The 18,950-nt window shown below is 40.5% G+C and overlaps 1 protein-coding gene across 1 annotated transcript in view; it reads left to right on the forward strand.

Moving 5' to 3' along the window:
* The first annotated feature begins 7,692 nt into the window (after positions 1-7,692).
* The window catches only part of LOC113571825 (A disintegrin and metalloproteinase with thrombospondin motifs 20-like), a 77,971-nt gene continuing 66,713 nt past the window's right edge, over positions 7,693-18,950 (forward strand). The window contains exons 1-3 of the mRNA XM_027000985.2: positions 7,693-8,007; positions 8,319-8,677; positions 12,979-13,141. Coding sequence (XP_026856786.2) covers positions 7,917-8,007; positions 8,319-8,677; positions 12,979-13,141 — 613 coding nt within the window. The 5' untranslated portion in view covers positions 7,693-7,916. The remainder of the gene's footprint in view (positions 8,008-8,318; positions 8,678-12,978; positions 13,142-18,950) is intronic.

An 18,950-nucleotide genomic window follows, 5' to 3' on the forward strand; every position in this document is an offset into this window, starting at 1 on the left:
GAGAGAGGATTATCTGCCTATTCTTTTACCATCTTTAACTTTAAAATCTGTCAGCCATTAATACTTTATCTTCTTGTACATTTTTGGCTTTGGTCTTTAAATATTTTTAACACTGCTGAGTCAGAACAATCCTTTTTAATTAGTATACATCACTGTTATAAATGTTCTCACTGTTACAAATGTTGTATAAATGTACTCACTGACTCAAGTTGCTCTGGCATATTTCTATGGATTTGAGCTGCTAAATGCTGTTTAAACAAATCATTAAACCATTTGACAGCTAGCTGTGTTGTCTTAATTATTTAGATTTAGCAAAGGTCAAGACTAGAGGAAAGCCTTTTGGCCCAAGTTAAAGGTCTCTGCGAATGAACAGGTCACATACAGAAGATGTAAAACTCCTGTGCTCTGGTCTCTCTGTGGTCTTACTATTTTTGTTGTAGTTCACAAATAGTGCAACAGTCTCACTGGTGGGCTTCAGGGCATTAAATGGTATTCGTCTGTGTTCCCCTCCTCTGTCTGCAACTCCATGCACAGCTTTACCTTAGAACACACTGCTCTGACTGTGTGTGTGTCTGTGTTGTCTGTGTGAGACTGTATTATCTTTATATTGAGTTGTAAACATTAAAATATGACTGCAACATTGCTAATATCATGGGCAAGAGTAATTGCCATTACAAAATGTTAATTTTGTGCTCTAAAGACAAGAAGAGATTTTATTCTTTAGGTATAATGCAATAACATTTCTGCCATCCTAGCTAGTGTTAATGCTGGATTATATGTATTTTTTCACAGCCTTTTGTAGAATACTTAAATTAAAAAATGATTTTGGAATATCTCATCACATAATTTGAAAGCTATTGAATTGCCTGATGATGAGCGAGGTATATAAATTCATAAACACTATTAGAAACAGTGGGCACTGTAATGCTGCTGCATTAGTTATATATGAGTCAAGTATGAACAAAAACAGTATGAACAAAAACCCACAACTAGATCATGTTCAGACGGCTAAGCATCACCTGTGTTCACTGACCTACTGTACAATCCAGCGAGAGAAGAATAGAAAGCAAGGCTGCCAACCCCTCCCCTAAAATAAAACACAAGGAAAACCAGACACAGTAATTATGCCATCATCATGAAAAAGACTTTTAACGCAATGGATGGACAATCCAGACTATGATGACTCGGGGGTTGGGTGGGGTGGATGAGATCAAGGCTGTTTGTGGCAATGAGGTCATTCAGACCTTGCTGCTTCTGAGATAGACTCCAGGACTAGTGAAGCGGAAGACCCCCGTTGAACTGTCATCAGATCATGTGAGTCAGAGCAGCTAAATGTTCACAGCTGCTAATAAAAGAGACCCACAGGACACTTAGGATGAGAAGTTACAGTACAGTCTGAATGGCATAGGAAAATGCCCAGCACCCAAACCTAAAGTCACACACTTGGAAGAAATTAAGTTACAATGTTGGACTCATCATCTTTGCCAGACTTATAGGCTAACATACAATAAAACCTATGTTAATAAGAATATGAATATATTAGGCATCACTAAAAAAGTAGCAGCGCATTCCAACAAAGGATTCTGACAGCTTATTATTAGCAGGCTATCCGTAGTCAGTTGTTTGCTCTTGCCTATTTGTGGCTAAGATTAGCCTCATAGCATGGAGAGTGGCACATCAGGCTGCCTTGCATTGGCATTAAACCATCAGCCACCGTCTGGGTGTCACAAGCTCTCCTGGTCTGGTGTTTAAAGATGGCAGACGGATGGTGTGAGAAGGGGGCAGCTGCTGCACAGATCCCCAGCTCTCCCTCTGTAACCTGATCAGGCAGACACGTTCACGTGGCTGATAGAGCTGCAGGCATGTTGGAAAGAAACCCGTTCGGTGTGTCCACTACCCCTGACGTCTGGCTCCCACCGACTTTTACATGCACCCTGCCTCACTGCTGCCCTGTGAACGCTAATGCCATACTTTAATAAAAGCAGCGTTGACAATGATTTCATACTCATCATGCATACTGTCTTTTAGTGTTGAATACTCATAAAGGGACTTGGTAAGACACAGAACACCATCATAAAGCTGAAATTTTTGTGCGCAGTAAAATGGCTCTGAAGAATTTCAAAACAAATGTTAATTTTCATTTATTCTGCAGTGTGGCTATAAGAATCTAAGTACTCCTAAAAGAAAAGAAATACTTTCATGTATGTTCTAATAGTGCAGATGGTTTAGAGGCAGCACACAGATGCAGATAAGCTGCTACAGAGATTACAGCCTCAGGAGTTTGAAGCACATTTGCAGACAGAAAGCTGCAATTAATGGAGCTTTTCTTCCAGGTCAAGCCCTTTTTTGTTGCAAACACATGTGGCAGAAATCTAAATAAGATTAAGAAAATACTGACAGGGAAAGACAGTATAATTCTAGTCTTTAACCACCTGGAATGTTTCATGTTTGTATACAGACCTTTTCCCATGATAATGAGTTGTTTAGGAATTAGGAATTAAAGTACATAAAACAAAAGTTATGACCTAGATCCTTTTCAAGGCTGCTCGAGTAAGTGTCAGCTATATCTTCTTTTAGTTACTTAAGTGTTCATAAAACCAGTGACTGAGGAGCGTTTAGTACAGCAGGTTATGCGAGAAACAAAAAGACACCTGTAAAACTCTTAATGCTGATGGATCTTTTAGTACGTCATTGCATGTCAATAGACTTTACGACCAAGATAATGGCAAGCAAGAGGTCTTTGAGCTGTCTCTTTTGTCCATTCAACAAATGCCTCAGAATGTAAACACTAGAAATGTCAAGTAGTGGGACACTAGAAAAGGCAAGATTTATCTCTGTTTAAGCCGTGTGAGGTATGATTTTTATCTCTATTTAAGCCATGTGGGGATTTTATGACTGAACGTTGACAAAACCACTGAACTGCCATTCAATTTCTACATCTTGTTTGCAGAGTGATAACGAATGTTCTTATATTTATTGCTCAGTTCTCCTTACACCCATCCACACACACACACACACACACACACACACACACACACACACACACACACACACACACACACACTGTTTTTCCCTTTTTTTAACCAGTGCATTGAGTGAGGCTATACAAGTGGTGTGAGAATCTGAGAGGGCTGTTTTGACAGTCTTCCTAAAGCTGTCTCCAGGGCTAAGCCTGACAATGCTCCACTCAAAGGGCAGGAAGAGAGCTGACAGCACACTGCCATGTTTCAGGGTCCATGGAATTCGCAGCTTACAGAGAGATATGGGGGGTGGGGGGTGGAAGAGAGGGCCTCAATCTGGCAAGCAAGAGTCCACAGGTCTTACGTTGCTTGGTACGTGGCCTCTTATGCATGTGCCATGAGAAGCAGAGCATCTGAGAGAGGATACATACAGAGAGGAGAGGAGCATGGCAGGAGGAGCGGCCACTAGCCTCCGCCCCAGAGAACGTTGACTTCAAGGCCTTCAGGCCATCCATTACCAACCTCCAATTGAAGCTTTTGCTCCCTGTTACGAATCTCTCTGCTTTTTTCCCCAGATGATTAATAACCAGCCATAATATGATTCAAGACCAAATCCAATTCCATTAATATAATAGAGGGAAGCAATCCAATCTTAGGCCTGATGGTTGAAGTGTACTGTGAGTGATTGATTTCAGTGCTTTCTCAGCTAAGATAAACTACTGATTGAGATTTGCTTTTACTGTACACTCAGCATTTGACGCTCTCTTGCTTGATCTCAGCCATCAGCTGTTCTGTTTTAAACTAATAAATCAAGATATGACCTTGAAAAATGGATGTGCAGCAAAAAGAACAACCTTTGTCCCCATATGTTGCTCAATATCCTGTTTCTTAGTCCTCAAAATAACAAATAAATAATCATTAAAATGCTTTAATATAAGGTCTGTGTTCATTACTCAGTTCCTTAAGTTTGCTCCCCTTACTTTGTTACCTTATTTGTCCAACATTTGCATGAACCACACATCCTCTTCCTAGGGGAGTGTCTGAAGAGTTCCCTTTTTTGTTTTCTCACACTATCATATGGCAGATCTGCACCTACCTGCAGTAATTAATGTTTAATTTTTATAGCTAGGTTTGGCTCTGACACTGCCAATCCACTTATTATCCAAAGAATAAACCCTGAACGTTAAATGTTTCAGTGGTTGACAGGGTGCATGCGTCACATCAAAACTAAAGACAGGATCAGCAAGACTGTGCAACACTGAGTGTGAAGGTGCCGCTCAGACTTTTACCCACAAATCTATGTATCCTGATGACATCCACTAGCCGAAACCCGGTAACTCCTGTTGGGGAGAAGTACGAGGCATCCGAATAAAGGTGGTTCAGCTGGCGGGATGGTGGGACTGACCACCTCCTTATGGTGGCCCCTATTATGTGCGCAGGACATCTGGCTGCTGTTCCTCCAGCTAGGAATGAGCACTGTTCCCCCAGCTAGGAATACTAAAGCTAATTAAATTATGTCTGATTTTCCATAATTTTATTTTGCTCTGATTCAACATTAAGATCAAATGAGAGAAAGAGAGAAAAGAAAGGTCACTGACTTTTACCCCAAGGTAAAAAAAATCAAAAGAAAACAACAATAAGAGTTGTATAGTAATGTGCACTTTGCACAAGTCCTAAATCTTTTGATTTAAAGGTGTATGCTGTAGCTCTGAGGCCAGATATGACTTTCAGCAGGGTGTGGTCATATGAAAGGGTATGGTGTTTTGAAGAGCTCTGATACTGCATAATGCTTTCGAGAAGAGGAGAAACAGAGTCACACACAGGTGCGTTTCTCTCCTGTAATCCCAAATTAAGATAAGATGTGCATCAGAGAAGTCGCAAGGCAACGTGAGTTATTATAACGTGAGTTATTATAAGCTCTAACATCAAACCATACGCTCTACAAAACACACATGAAACACACACACACACACGGACAGAGAGCTTTAAAAAATAAAATGGATAAACTGATAGAAAAGAAAACATTAAGATATAAATTAATCAATGTGTAGCTAATGTGTGTGATGTGTATAAACATTAAATCCATGAGGTTATCATGCTCTATAGGAGGAGTTGCAGCTGATGTCTCTGGGTAGAGGTCCACAAGGATTCAAGGACAGTCTCATTTGGAGGGGAAGATGGATTGGGTCTGCTCTTTCACTTCAAAAATACCCAAAGGTCATAAAAGAAAAGCTGAGAGGAGCTTCATTTAATGAACTGCAGAAACTGCTAAGGATTTCCATCGGCAGGACAGTGTCGTAGTCTGTGACTATGACTAAGCTGGGAGAAAATGAATGGAATATGGAGTATGAAACACTTTTCTAAAAATAACAAAAACATGACCACTGACCACTGATTGATTTAGCACTCTTTCCCAGGACCTGCTGAGGTTCATGCCGAAGTCAATGGTCAAAAGCAGGGAAATGTTAGGGTATTCCTACATATGACATCGAGCAGCTCAACATATGGAACTCATAGAGTCTGAACAGCACTAAACAGTGATACATAAAGACCTTTAAAGATGGGCTAAGGCAACTTCTGTTGTGTCATGCAAATTAACATTTGCATTAGATAATCTTCTATGTGTAGGATAATAAACAAACAAAAAATAGATGTTTTTAACACTAGCCAGAAAAAGATACCTGCAAGGGTTGTAGGAAAGTATATTGCATTCTACTCTGCCTCCAATACATATAGTATGTAGTCTTTATATTTTTTTAATATAGCCCAATCAGAGTTGCCATAAACATTTCCAGACATAGAGTATATGTCAGCTCATGAAAATAAAGCTGTTATTCTCATTAAGAACATCTGGCTGGGACAAAAATCCCCCAAAGCAGGTCTTCCTCTCCTAAAGCATCGCCTTAATGAAGTCCTCCGCATGTGTGGAATTAAATAGTATTTACTGCCTCGGTAGACACCTTGCTCCTTTATTGAGCCAGAGGGGCTGGGGGTGGCTCTGTATGAGTCGTAAATGCTGGATAACCTAACAGTGGCCTGAAGGAATCCCAGCTGTAGAAGAGAATAAAGTAAGATGAAGCTAAGTCACAGTAATTGAATGGAAATAGGTATTTGCGTTCATCTATAAACCATGCACGTCCCAACAAAAGTTGAGTTAGCTGGCAGCCCTATCCAAAACAGGCAAATGCTTAAGCTCAAAGTCAGCACAACTTTTCCCCTGTGTTTCTACCTATTTATTCATAGCCAATTCCCACCCATCAGATATATCACACGACAGCAGCCAACCCTGGAAGGCGAGGGCTGTCACATGCTTCCTTCGAGGCACATGTAACCAGTCGCCATATCTTCTTGAGCTTACGGTTCATGCAACGTCAGGGGGGCAGCGGAACACACTCTGAGGACGGCACTATTCGTTCCCTTCTGATGCATGAGCTCACAGGTGCCCATGGTTGGCTAGTGTTTCTGTAATTGACAGGGGAGAGACAGTATGCCCCTCCTCCCTCCTTGAGAGCACGGCCAATTGTTTTGTCTCAGGCTCCCATAGCTGGCACAACTCTGATACCAATTTCCACTCTTTACCACTTTTACAGTTTGTGAATTTTGGAGCATTGTCTTGCTGCATCGTTAAGTATTGCTTATTGAGTCTAAAAGCATTACTAAATGTAATTTTTATGAAGTATATTTTTACTACTTTCCTTGCCAATCGGCAAAACTGGCATTTGACATTTCTGGATTTCTATCATGTTTCACCATTCCATCTTAATGGTAAAGGTTTTTCTTTTTGTTTTTCTATTTATGTTAACCCAGATTCTTGCAGACTTTTCTACATACTTTTAAATCACTGTAATCTGGCCTTTGTAATTTTGGTGGAGATGAGCAGTTGGCACCATCTGTAAACTGAGGATGGTTTTTGCAAAGAAATCTCAGACTTCAGTAAGATTTAGGAATTAGAATTTTTGTCTTTAGCCATAGTCATTTATTTTTATATATCCACAATAATTAAATAGTTGGTTGTTTACTGTTCTTGGCCTGTGGGTATGCTGATATCCTCTCTTTCATGGTACTTCCCTTATAGACTTCTTGCTGCGATACACCTGAAGAGAGCAGACACCAAAGACAGAGGATGTTACATGTAAGAATAATACAATACTAGCACTTTTTATTGATCAACTGCATATAAAATGGGGGAACCAAATGCAATACATTGTATATTTACAAATAGCTAAAACCTTTGGATATATGTTTAAAAGTAGAAACATTAAATAGCTTGACTTCTAGGGGAGTAGTTGGAAGAATTCCTATGACATTGATCAATGAAAGATTATTCAATAAAAACGAAAAGAACTACAGATGTAACCAATATGCTGAGTACAATTTCGAAAAGTTGTAGAATAGTGATGTAATAAATGTGGAGGTGTGCCTACTAATTAGCCATCTTTACTTTATAACCGACAAGCTTATGGTTACCTTATATGATACGCAGTTCCACAAATGAGTCAGTGGTTGGAAGCCTCTACTGTGACCAGTATTGATTAAGAGAAGTTTGAGCAGTGCACTACTAGGCTATTGCCGAGGAGCAGAGCCCGCTGTATGGGATGGTGGTCGAGGCTCGCTATTGGTTCTGAGGCACAGGGGCGTTTCTTGCGTCTGAAGTTGGTGAGTGCTTTGAGTTAGAGGGGTGTCCTATGGATGGCCAAAGAAAAAATAGTTGGCACTGATCCCTCTGCCTAGCTGTAGCTCACATATGCCCCAAGTCTGCGAGAATGTATTGTAAATAGTCGTTGTTCACAGGGTAAAGTGGATGTATGTTTTTATATGCAATGAGGCCAGTGCACTTTGCAACATTAGCGCTGCAAAGAGCCTCCGCGGATACCACGACCTGTTGCTGACAAGCCGGGAGAAGGAGGGGGGAAAGCCGCTTGAGAAGAGAGCCGGGGTTTCTTTGCGGAGAAAATCATGCATTTTGCAGTCTGGCTGCTGGGATTATTGTGTCATATCTCCACACTCGTCCGGAACTCATTAACGTATCGATTGCACCCAAAGCAAGGTAATTAAAACATTAATTTTCGCGGCCACAACTTGCGCAAAAAAACCAAACCAAAACAACAACAAAAAAAACCAAAACAAAACAAAAAAAAAAACGGCATAAGAAGGTTGGCAGGCATGTGATTCATGCGAGTGTTGTTTTATAGCATTTACATTTAGTAAACGATATGCTGGATGTTGTAACATGTTATTTACAATTAATAAATGCACATTACTGAAGTAGTACGTGATAAAAGCCGGCTTTCCCTTACAGCTAGCCTGTTGCAAACTCAGGACCTTGAAACCCAGTTTGTGTTCTGATTTCTTTTTCAGAGACCTTCATCAAACAGTTGTCATCTTACGAAATTATAACGCCAATCCGTTTAAATGATTTTGGCGAGTTGTTTCCTGACCAGTTTCACTATAGAAGGAGACGTAGAAGTGTGGATGCTGATTTATTGGCCATGCGAGCTCACTACAGAATCGAGGCGTTCGGCCAACGCTTCCATCTTAATCTAACTGCTGATTCGGGATTTATCGCCCCGTCCTATACGGTGACACACTTGGGAGAGGACAAGAGGCATGAAAACGACACCCACCAAGACGTTAATGATATGCGACACTGCTTTTTTCGAGGACACGTTAACGCGAAAAGTGAACACCACGCAGTCTTCAGCCTGTGCACTGGACTTGTGAGTACAACTTATTCCCTACTTCTCATATATAGCAAGCTATTTCGAGTGAATTAAAACTGATGTGAATGTGCTCACCGGCCCGGCATCTCTGCAGCGCTATCAAGTCTAGCGAGTGTGTAGCGCACAAGTGTGTGCGCGTATCACATCACAAAACGGAACAGTGTCCTCACGTTTCAGACAGATGGTATGTATGCCAAGTTTGGCTGGGCTATGCAGTCTACATTGATATCTTCGAGCCAGTTTCATTTGCCCTGTGCGAGTTCTGTGGTCTTTAGCACAAGACCGAAAGGATATAGTGATATGACTAAACAGATACCCAGGTACTGGGAGTCTGCAGTAGAAAGCACATTACTGTACTTTCTAAGCGTACCAGCTGGCAACTGCGTGAGCCTTTACGGATAGACAATATCATGCACAATTCAGTGAACAGCCGATAACACGCAAAGACTACTAGATATCGATACTCTTTCATTTATCCCAGAAAATCCCTGTGCATACACTCTGCAGCAGGTGAAATGCATGATTAAATGGGGTCTCTTAAGCTTTGCAGTCATACAATAACTACCCCGCAACAATGAACAGTATATCAAAAATAATTTCTCTTTCTCATAGGTTTCCTGGTACTGGAAAAATTAAACACTTTGATTTTCAGTGTTTTCCCAGGTTCTAGCATACTCTGAAGCCAACCATGGCTCCTGAACAGGTGTTCTAGTGGAGTAAACACACTAAAACACACAGTTGGGTGGTATTCCTAGACCAGGATTGAGAAACACTATTAACCTAACCTTTACATGCAATTAGACTTTTTTACACACAGTGATCCAGTTTTTTCTTTTAACATTCAGAACAGTTTTATGCTGCTTAAGTACTAGGATTTAAACCCTGCTGAAGCTGCTCAGTAACTTGCCTCTACCTGGCCTTGAGATGGTTATGCTAAGCTGTTCTTAGAGTCGCCACTTCCAGGACACGCCCATGGCCCACTCGCATGCGCTTGTTCGTTAATGAGTTATTTTAGTGAGGCGATCCCTCCTGCTTGCAAATGGGAGCAGTGTGTGATCTCACATCGCTGCAGGCTGCAGGGTTATAAAGAGTTCTCAGCAGTGCAGAGGATCCTAATGACCCCAGCAGTTTAACTCAGATGAGCCCAGGAGGCATTATTCAGCTTTTTGAGAGCGGATGCACATGACCATTGTCAATGATCTCTCAGATAACACAACTGTATAATGTATTTATGGTCTGTCAGTTTGCTGTTAGTTCTAACTGGAAGTGAATGTTTTCACTGTTTGGCTGCTTTGTTAAATATTGAAGTGTAATTCTCAGGTGCTGCAGTTCAATTATGAGTTTCAGTGAGGCTGTAGTGGAATCTCATTCTGGATCGAATGAAGAGGCTCTGACTGCTTCTGGCCAACTCAAATATAGAGAAAATAATAAAGGTACAGGACAGGAATTAAAATATCCCCACACTGTCTCCAAAGCATCATGTGAGAAATAAATGGATTCGTGGAGGGGAGTTTATATGTAGCAGTCACATTTGATTCAGTACTGTGGAGCGATAATTGTGCTGCATTGTTGAGACCTTCCTACTGAAATCTGATATTTACACTTCCACTTTAAATAGCCTTAATCAACAACTCCTGTTCCATTCTTTGTGTAGTCAATGTGGCATTCTCCTCTATGGTATTTGTCTAAGAGTCTTTGCAGAAATGTGTTAGTATAGGCTATTGTGGAGAGGCCATGTTTAAACTTCTCATTTCAGCACTCATTTGCGAACAGAATCAGGCTTTGCTGATATCAATGTATGCTAAGTAAAGTATGCTCTGAGATACTCCTCTTTCATAACAATATCTATTGCATGAAACAACATCCACTGTCACAAGTAAAAAAACGCAAGAAAATTCAGGCCTAGAACCCTATTGGAGAAACCGAGCTGAGGACCTTCTCTGGTGGATGGCCCATATTAACATTGTATCAGACTGACAACAATCAGCCAATGTTTAGTTTGAACTTTTGGCACGTCAGCTCATTTTAGCATGTTTTACCCTGGGCTTGCATGGCTTTTTCCCCATTCGTGTTTTTTGTTCAGCAATGTCCAGGAGCAGTGATGGTGAGAGCCAGTGCTACACCATCATTCCTCAGCCCTAAAGCATTTACACACCTTCCTCTGTTGCTTGCCCACCCTGCACCAAGATGTCAGAGTAGAACCTGTCCTGTTCTCTCAGAGAATGGCAGCTGGTGATAGCAGCAATGCAGCCTCATTCAAGCCCCAGCTGACAGCACCTGTCTGCACCTTGACTTAATAACCCCAAGTACAAGATGTTTTCTGATGGCCTTGTGTACAGATACTCATAGCCATTCAGCAGGTGAATACATTGTAACTAGAGCCTATGATAAAGCCCAGCAATAACACCGTGCCATCTCTTCCTCCCCATTTAGTAACAGCCTCTCTGAAACTGCACTGAAGGGCTCTTGATGAACTCTGTCACGTGCTGCAGGAAGCCCTGTTGCTGCATTAGCTGACATACAATTCGCTTTGTAGGATTTGTCCACTCTCATGGACTTTTCTCTAATGTCTGACCATAACATAAATGTTGAAAATAAATGGTGTTATTCAGTGATAATTTTAAGATCTAGTCCAGATGGAATGCCTTTATATGTCATATATACTGTGTACAGTACAATGAATTGATTTTTTTCACATATCCCAGCTTCTTTGGGATTATCTTTGGAAACTGGGGTCAGTGCACAGGGTCAGCCATTGTTCGGTACCCCTGGAGCCAAGAGGGTTAAGGGCCTTGCTCAAGGATTCAAACCCACAACCTTCCATTTGATAGTCCAACATAAAAAATGTACAGTGGTGTGCTTGTAAACATACATTTCAAGCTATTCTTTTCTTCAGCCTCTTTGTGTGTGTGTGTGTGTGTGTGTGTGTGTGTGTGCCAGTGATTTTGTAGAAGTATTGTCTGTCAGAGTGGACTTGTTTTTATAGTGCATGCACAGGCCGAGTTATGTCATTTTTCCACCCTTAAGGCTGCGTCCGGACGTGTTCCCGTCAGAATTCCCCCTCTTTGCTCTGAATGGAAATATCCTCAAAGAGTTCATGCTCAAACCAGCAACATCCTGTTGAAGTGAGCATATGAAATTACCACACAAACATCATGGTGCTAATACTAAGTGAGCACCCATTCAGCTGAAACAGTCTTTTGATGACAGGCATGTTCTGCCATGATTTCACTTTTCCAAAGCAGGAGATGAACATCTCCACCCAGCCACTCTCAACTCAGGCACCTTTGGAACCAGATACAGCTGTGAGCATTCACTAATGTAAATCCAACTGATATTAATGTTGCGTATGAATCTGCAATTTAATTAACTGATTAACTGATTGATTGATTGATCGATAGCATGTGGCTCCATAATCTTGCTTTTAGAAATCAAAAGCTCACCATCAGGGTGTGGAGACTACCCTTTTACAAGTACATAGCAGTCTGCATGGTTGGCAAAGAAAAGTTTGAACAATGAAGTACAAGTCATGTCAAACGTGTGTAAGAGATGTGTGTGCAGAAGAGAATACCATACCTGTGATGCAATCTAGAATTGACAAAGAGATTGTAATCTTCAGACGACTTTCAGCTTTGAAATATTTTTTATATGTTTCACACCAAAAGAGCCCTTATATTATGATTCTACAAAACATCTGTCAATTTTATTGAGGACAGTTTGTGTGCTGATATGCTTCTGTCTGTAGGCCACAGGGAAACCTTATTATAAGAACTGCTGTTTCACAACAGGTGGTTTTACAGGAAGCATGCTTACACTGGTTTGTTTCTCTCTTTCTCTCTCTCTCTCTCTGTCTCTCTCTCTCACTCACACACACACACACACACACACACACACACACACACACACACACACACACACACACACACACACACACACACACAGATGCACGCACACAAATGGATTCACACAGGGATGTCCATACATTGTCATCAATAGAAAAAGCACAATTCAGTCACTCTCTGTCATATTATTGCTGTTTATCTGAACAAACCAAGGCTTCCACTTCCTTTCATCAGTCTTATCTTCAGTGGTAAATGTGCTTGAAGAATGGCTGTCATGTTTATCATACTTTTTTTTGCCAAGCATTTATCTTAGGTAATCTTTCTATGCAATAGAAATAGATCATAGTAAATAGTCTTAAAATTGTACTCTGATACCTCACTCTCCACCTTATGGAATGATTTTATAGTTTGGTTACTGATCTCTAATTTTTTTCTTTTTTTACTTTGACCTTGCAGATCGGTACATTTACGACCCATACTGGGGAGTACTTCTTAGAGCCATTGATGAGAGCTGATGGAGATGAGGATGAGGAAGAGCACAACAAACCCCATCTGGTCTACAAACATGAGAGAATAAAGAGACCAGTCAGAGACGGGTCCGAGCCCTGCGGCTCCTCAGGTAATGGACTGTTTTCTAAGGGTTCTGTAGGAAATGAAAGCAGAGTATGTTTATTAGCTTTATTATGACTGTATATTACAGTGATTAAACTAAAGCTGTAAAGCACATTAAAAATGCCACATTCTTGTTTTTTGTTCTCTTGCCCTTGATAGTTATAGTTATGCTGATTAATTCCCAACTCAGATTAAACTTTTCAAAGTTGTCGTTCAAAACTTTTTACATTTTGCCTGCTCAGCAACAATTGAACAAACTGAACAGTACATATAGGTGTACGCTCTGGTACTGGTGTTAGTAAGGGAATTAAAGTCTTTGGTATGGATTAAATTATTTAAATCCTTCATTTAATGAAAGCAAATGAGATTCATAAAGCTGTGAACTGTGCAGCCTTGTTTTTTTTTTTTTTTTTGGAAAAGCTATGATGTACAACAGCCCTGGAGAAACAGCAGCCTTCCTACAGTAACTAGCCCACCAAAGCCTCCCATTTAATTAGAATCTTTATGGCTCAGGCCTTTTGTATGTTGAGAGGCCCCTTCAGAAAAGTGACCCTGCAAAGTTGAGTTCCTGAAGGCCCACTGACGGTCCTCCTCGTGGGCGGCCTTTATGTCCCCTCTTATAAATCTTGTATGTGTGGGCTGTTTGATTTGCTTGTTGTCTCAACTCAGGCATTGTATCCTGGCCATGACCATTGTCTGTGCTGGAATGGAGAGTGTTTGAATGACCCTGAGGGTTAGGCTGATACCTCCTTAATATGCTTCATGTCCTTCGCAGCAGTCTGTGTGTGGCACAGACAGTCTGGATTGTCACCGCTAACATTCTGAGTAGAGCCAAAAGGCGGGGTTTTCCTTCACATGTGCTCACACATGCTCATCTTTGATGGCATGTCTTTATGCCAAACTTGTGGGTGCTTAGAGTTTTCAGTTTTCCAAATTCTTCTTTTAGTAAAAGCTTCAGAGGATAGGCTACACCTCTCCTCCTCTGACTGCATGGAGGGAGTTCGTGGCTGCAGTAATAAGAAGATAGAGGACCTACTGCCAGCATCCAAAAGCAGCAGCTATACAATGCCAGCAGGATTAAAAGGGAAGAGCGCTTGCAGTTGAAGGTGTCCTAGGTGGTGGATCCAGCCGTTATCAGATAAATGAGATGCTTGGCAGATGCTGAGATAAATCCTTGCTTTGAAGAATATTTCAGGTCTCTGCTGCAGAGACCACATCCTCAATATGTGAGTTCTGACTCTACATGCTTGAGCTGAAGGACATGCTTAGGAAATATAAGTAAGGTGATATCTAAAGATGTCCTATATAAAAATGCATAAATACATAAATACATACATTACATAAAGTACATAAATGTGAGTTATAGAGATTGTCAATTTGCATGTATGGCATTTTGCCAGGGTTAGACTTTATCAGTATAATTCAGTACTAGCACAAATGAGTGAGACTGAGGATCATCATATTTTGCTGTATTGCCGTGATCACCTGTAAGCGTTCTGCTCCTGTCTTTGGAAGCGGAATGCCTGCCATAACCCCCTCCTACTTGGCAGCACTTCAGTGCCAGCAATTTTAGCCTGGCACCTTCAGCTCGTGCCTCAGAGAGCCCACTTGCCACACGCCACCCTGCCAGGCCCAGACAGCAGAGGCTAAATTTCTTAGTGCGACCTCGTACATAAAACATTAAAAAAAGCTTTTTTTTTTTTTTTTTTCAATATTTGCTCACCAATGAGTATAGCTGGCAGAAAATAAATATTTGAGAGAATTTGTTTCTTTTTTTAAAAATAAGTGCCAGTATGTTGAATAAATTGTGTGAAAGAATAAAGATTATCAGCAGGTACAAAAATTCCATTTTGAATGATATTTGTTTTACTAACAAAACAGAAATAACTTGTCCTCTGATTAAAAATCTTTCCAGTTCACACAAAGCTGTTAATTGCTGTCATTTAGTACAAAGGCGCCTAATGTAAACCATAACCAGTATTCCAAATGGAATTAAGCATTTAGGTAACTTATTAATTTCCTCTTGGCTGTCCAGCCTGTCTACACTGTGAATGGTATAGGCACCGTAGGCTGGAGCGTGCAGATTATTCTCCCTTCAGCACTGCTCTACAGGTTGCAGAGCTGGATAAAAGCGTTCTTTGTGAGGGTCAATAATCTCATGGCCTATGCCCTCTGTTCTTTATGTCCCCCTTGAAAGAGCAGTCTTGTCTTAAATCAGAGTTGTTCATTGATTTCAGAGAGAATGTGAAACAGAAGAGAAGAGGGGACAAGCAGACATGGCGAGAGAAGTTGTTTGTGGAGGGCATTTCAGGGGAGAGCCAGCCAATGCTCAACAGGCCAAATGTACTCATTTGTTAGAACTTACAAGATTTCCAAGGATCTCTGTGGGTGTGAGAACTTCGTGTGCTAGCGTTTGTGTTCAGTTTTGTGGTTTGTCCTTTAATGGATAACACCATGCTTTAATACGTATGTACTAAATGAAAACAACAACAACAGCAACAAAAACAACAACAATAAATAAGACATATAAAGAAGTTTGTCTTTTGTCCAGTCAGTAAAATAAATATAACAGGTATCAAATATTATCTTCACCTTGAACACTGGCTTTTACCTATCAAAATATTTTATATGACATAGCATTCACACTAGTCAGTTATCATATACGGTTAAAAGAAGAACTCAGTAGTTACAGGGGCTTTTGTTACTGTTGAGCTCTGTTCAATTCCAAAATTAGTATTTTAGGCTCTTACTGAGTTAACTGCAATTGAACATCTTGAATGCAAAACTGTAGAGAGCACAAAGCTTTTGAAATGTGATAATATAAATATCTGTACATTTGTTTGATTATATCTTTAATATGTGTTTACCATATATAGTACATGATATAGTCTTTTATATATATGTTACACTGGCCACATTTTAAATGTTCCACAGGTATATTAGCAGAGCTGTAGTGTAAGATATACACTATAGTGTCACTATTTTGCTCTGCCATCTTCAGCTGTTTGTCAGCAGAACCTCTGACATTGCTTATAGATAATGTTATCCTTAGTGTAGTACTGAGAGACTTGTTTCCAAATAGGGATCTAGTAAATACCTCAGTTTCTCCTTATGTGCCCGTGAGAATTTCTATAATGTCTGTCATTAAAGGACTTTGTTAAACTTTGTAAGTGTGATCACAGGTGGTAGGGTCAATAAAGTAATAGACATGTTTTGTATTACTTATATGAACTAAACTGCTTATGGATGCATAAGCACTTACATGCTGCTTTAAGTGTGTTGCAAGCTCTAAATCTGGCTGACGCACTGACTGACACTATTCTTGTGAACTTCAAGAGAGAAGGATTTTTTTTGCCTTTAAATGTGTCCTCTATAAATGTGACCATCCCTCTCTGAGCCGCTCTCTTCATGTTGCACTAATAAAGCATACAGGTGGTTATCAGCCTCCTCTGGCAATGCTAATCTCTCTGTTACACTGAAGGGTGAAGATAATGTGAGGCATGAAGGCAGCAAAGGATAGGGGTGAGTTCTTTAAACTACACTGCATATCTTTGGGCCTAGAGCAGCATGTATGTGAGATTAATGAGCTGTTTAGCTCGCCCTCACACACAAGCGTAGAATACGGCAATAAGGGCTCACGAAAAATTCGGTGCACTTATTAGGAGTGTGTGTTGATATATGTTGTTTAATACATATGATGAATGGAAAAAATGCATGTAGGACCACAAATGGTGTGTCCTATTAGATGGCAGATTATCTTTAAAATGTGAGGCTAACAAAACCCAGACATCCAGTCTCAGTCCAAAGTGGCAACTACAAAAGAGCTGGCTCTGACCTCAGCTCTTACTCACCCTGGTTCACATTTATTTGCCTCTCTAAGGAACATGCTTGGCTAGGAGTGCTTGGAGAGTTAGTTGTCTTTAGTGGGGTAGTTTCCATGTAAATATGCCCTTCTATATTTTCTAGTCACTAGACTGAGTCAGCCTGTTTCTGAACCTTTTCAAGTGAGAGAATAGGAACACTCATTTGATTATGACCTCATCCTCGCCTTTTGTTTTGGGGTCACCCATTGGCCTGAATGAGAGGCTGTGACTGTGCGGGCCAAAGGCACTTTGCTGAGGGGGCAGGGTTGTTAGTCCACTCAGCAGGTGGGGGAGGTGCTTCATTGCTGGTCTTCCATTCCATTAGCCTAAGCCCTAATATTATACTGATCAGAGAGAAAATGTATTTTACAATCATATAATTTATAGTACATAAATCAATAAAAAATGTTCTATATGTTCCCCCAAATTAGGCTTTCATTGTGTTAATCGAACATTGTGTGATCCAATTGTACAAGGAACACATTCCAAATCCAGACATTGGGGCAGAACTGTCGAGTCTATAGCATGAGCTTATCTGTATGTGTGCTCTCCTGTCCTCATGGTGATCATGATACAGGATGGCACTGAGATCTTTGTTTGCAGAACACTAAGCAATGTCCTGATTTGGTTAAACGATTTGAGAGCAAGGTGCTTTTTCCAAAAAGGAATGACTTAATGAATGCACATCTTAATGAATGCACATTAGACTCTGCAGTAGGTTTTCTCCCCTCCTGTCTTGCTCTGGCCATGACATGGTCAGACAGCTCTTCTTATACAGCCATGTTAACAAAGAGGTAGACCTTAGTAATCTCACCAGGATGTGGTGGCTGAAGTTCCACATTCCTGCGACGAATTCCAGGTCTATTTTCTGCTACCCACGTATCTGAGTCCACTGGCTGGGCATTCAGGACTGACAGAAATTACAGTGTTGTCACAGCCATGGCCTATGTGCTCATACCTGACAGGTGCTGACAGGTGAAATGTGTGTCTAAAGATATAATAGAATTCTGCTTCCATGAAGGAAACTGAACAAAAACAGCTTGGCTGTACACAATTAGAGAAAGTGAAAGTTCAAAAGTTGTGGTGGGTGACATCATAATTTTTTAAGGTCACTTTGCTGTAATGAAAGATGATTTTAAAAAGGTGCCCTGACATCAGTCTTACTATTCCAATATATCCTCTATTTTTTACATGACAGTGCTCATATTCCTCACAAAATTAAAAAGAAATAGCTATTTTACCATTATTTGTGGAGTTAGCTGTACCATAACTATTTTATGATGACCTGTGCAATTTTGTATGGTGAAAGTGTCTATATGTTTTTACTTCCAACGCGTTTTCTTTATCTTTAGGCTTCGTTCAGCATTTCAGTGTTTCATATGTGCTGTAGCTTCCTTGTCCTTTCTAATGCCCACAGGAACATCCAGTGCATAGAACAAGTAGCCAAAGCAATTTAAAGAGTTTAAGGATTTAAATACACAAGGCAATGACACGACAATGAGAAACACCTGAAACAATAAAAGATGGAATCTGAAACAAAACCAAAACCAAAACATACGTGCAAGTTGTCACCATATAGAGATGGCGACGCTAGAAGGAGGAACCGTGACAATGACATAATAAATTAAAGCATCAAGTGATCATTGATTTACACACTGCAAATAGGAAAGCATGCCTCCAATGAGGCCTGGTACTTCCTCCTTCTACCGGCTGCAAAATACATCTGGGTAGTAATAAATGCATGTCTGTGTGTGTTTGTGTGTTGCTGTCTGCTGTGCTGTCTATATGTTTCTCCCCCTTTCAGGCCAAAATGCATTACATCTTCCTAGCTACAATTCCTCTTCACTGTTATTCTCGGTCTAGTGACGGATTGTACCTAATTGGAAGTGGGAAGCTTTTTCTTCTCAGTCTTTAGTTTTGTCAGTCTGACTACTTGTAAAATTTTATAGGTTC

This window comes from Electrophorus electricus, chromosome 2, assembly GCF_013358815.1.
Source record: "Electrophorus electricus isolate fEleEle1 chromosome 2, fEleEle1.pri, whole genome shotgun sequence".
In the NCBI taxonomy this organism is placed as follows: domain Eukaryota; kingdom Metazoa; phylum Chordata; class Actinopteri; order Gymnotiformes; family Gymnotidae; genus Electrophorus; species Electrophorus electricus.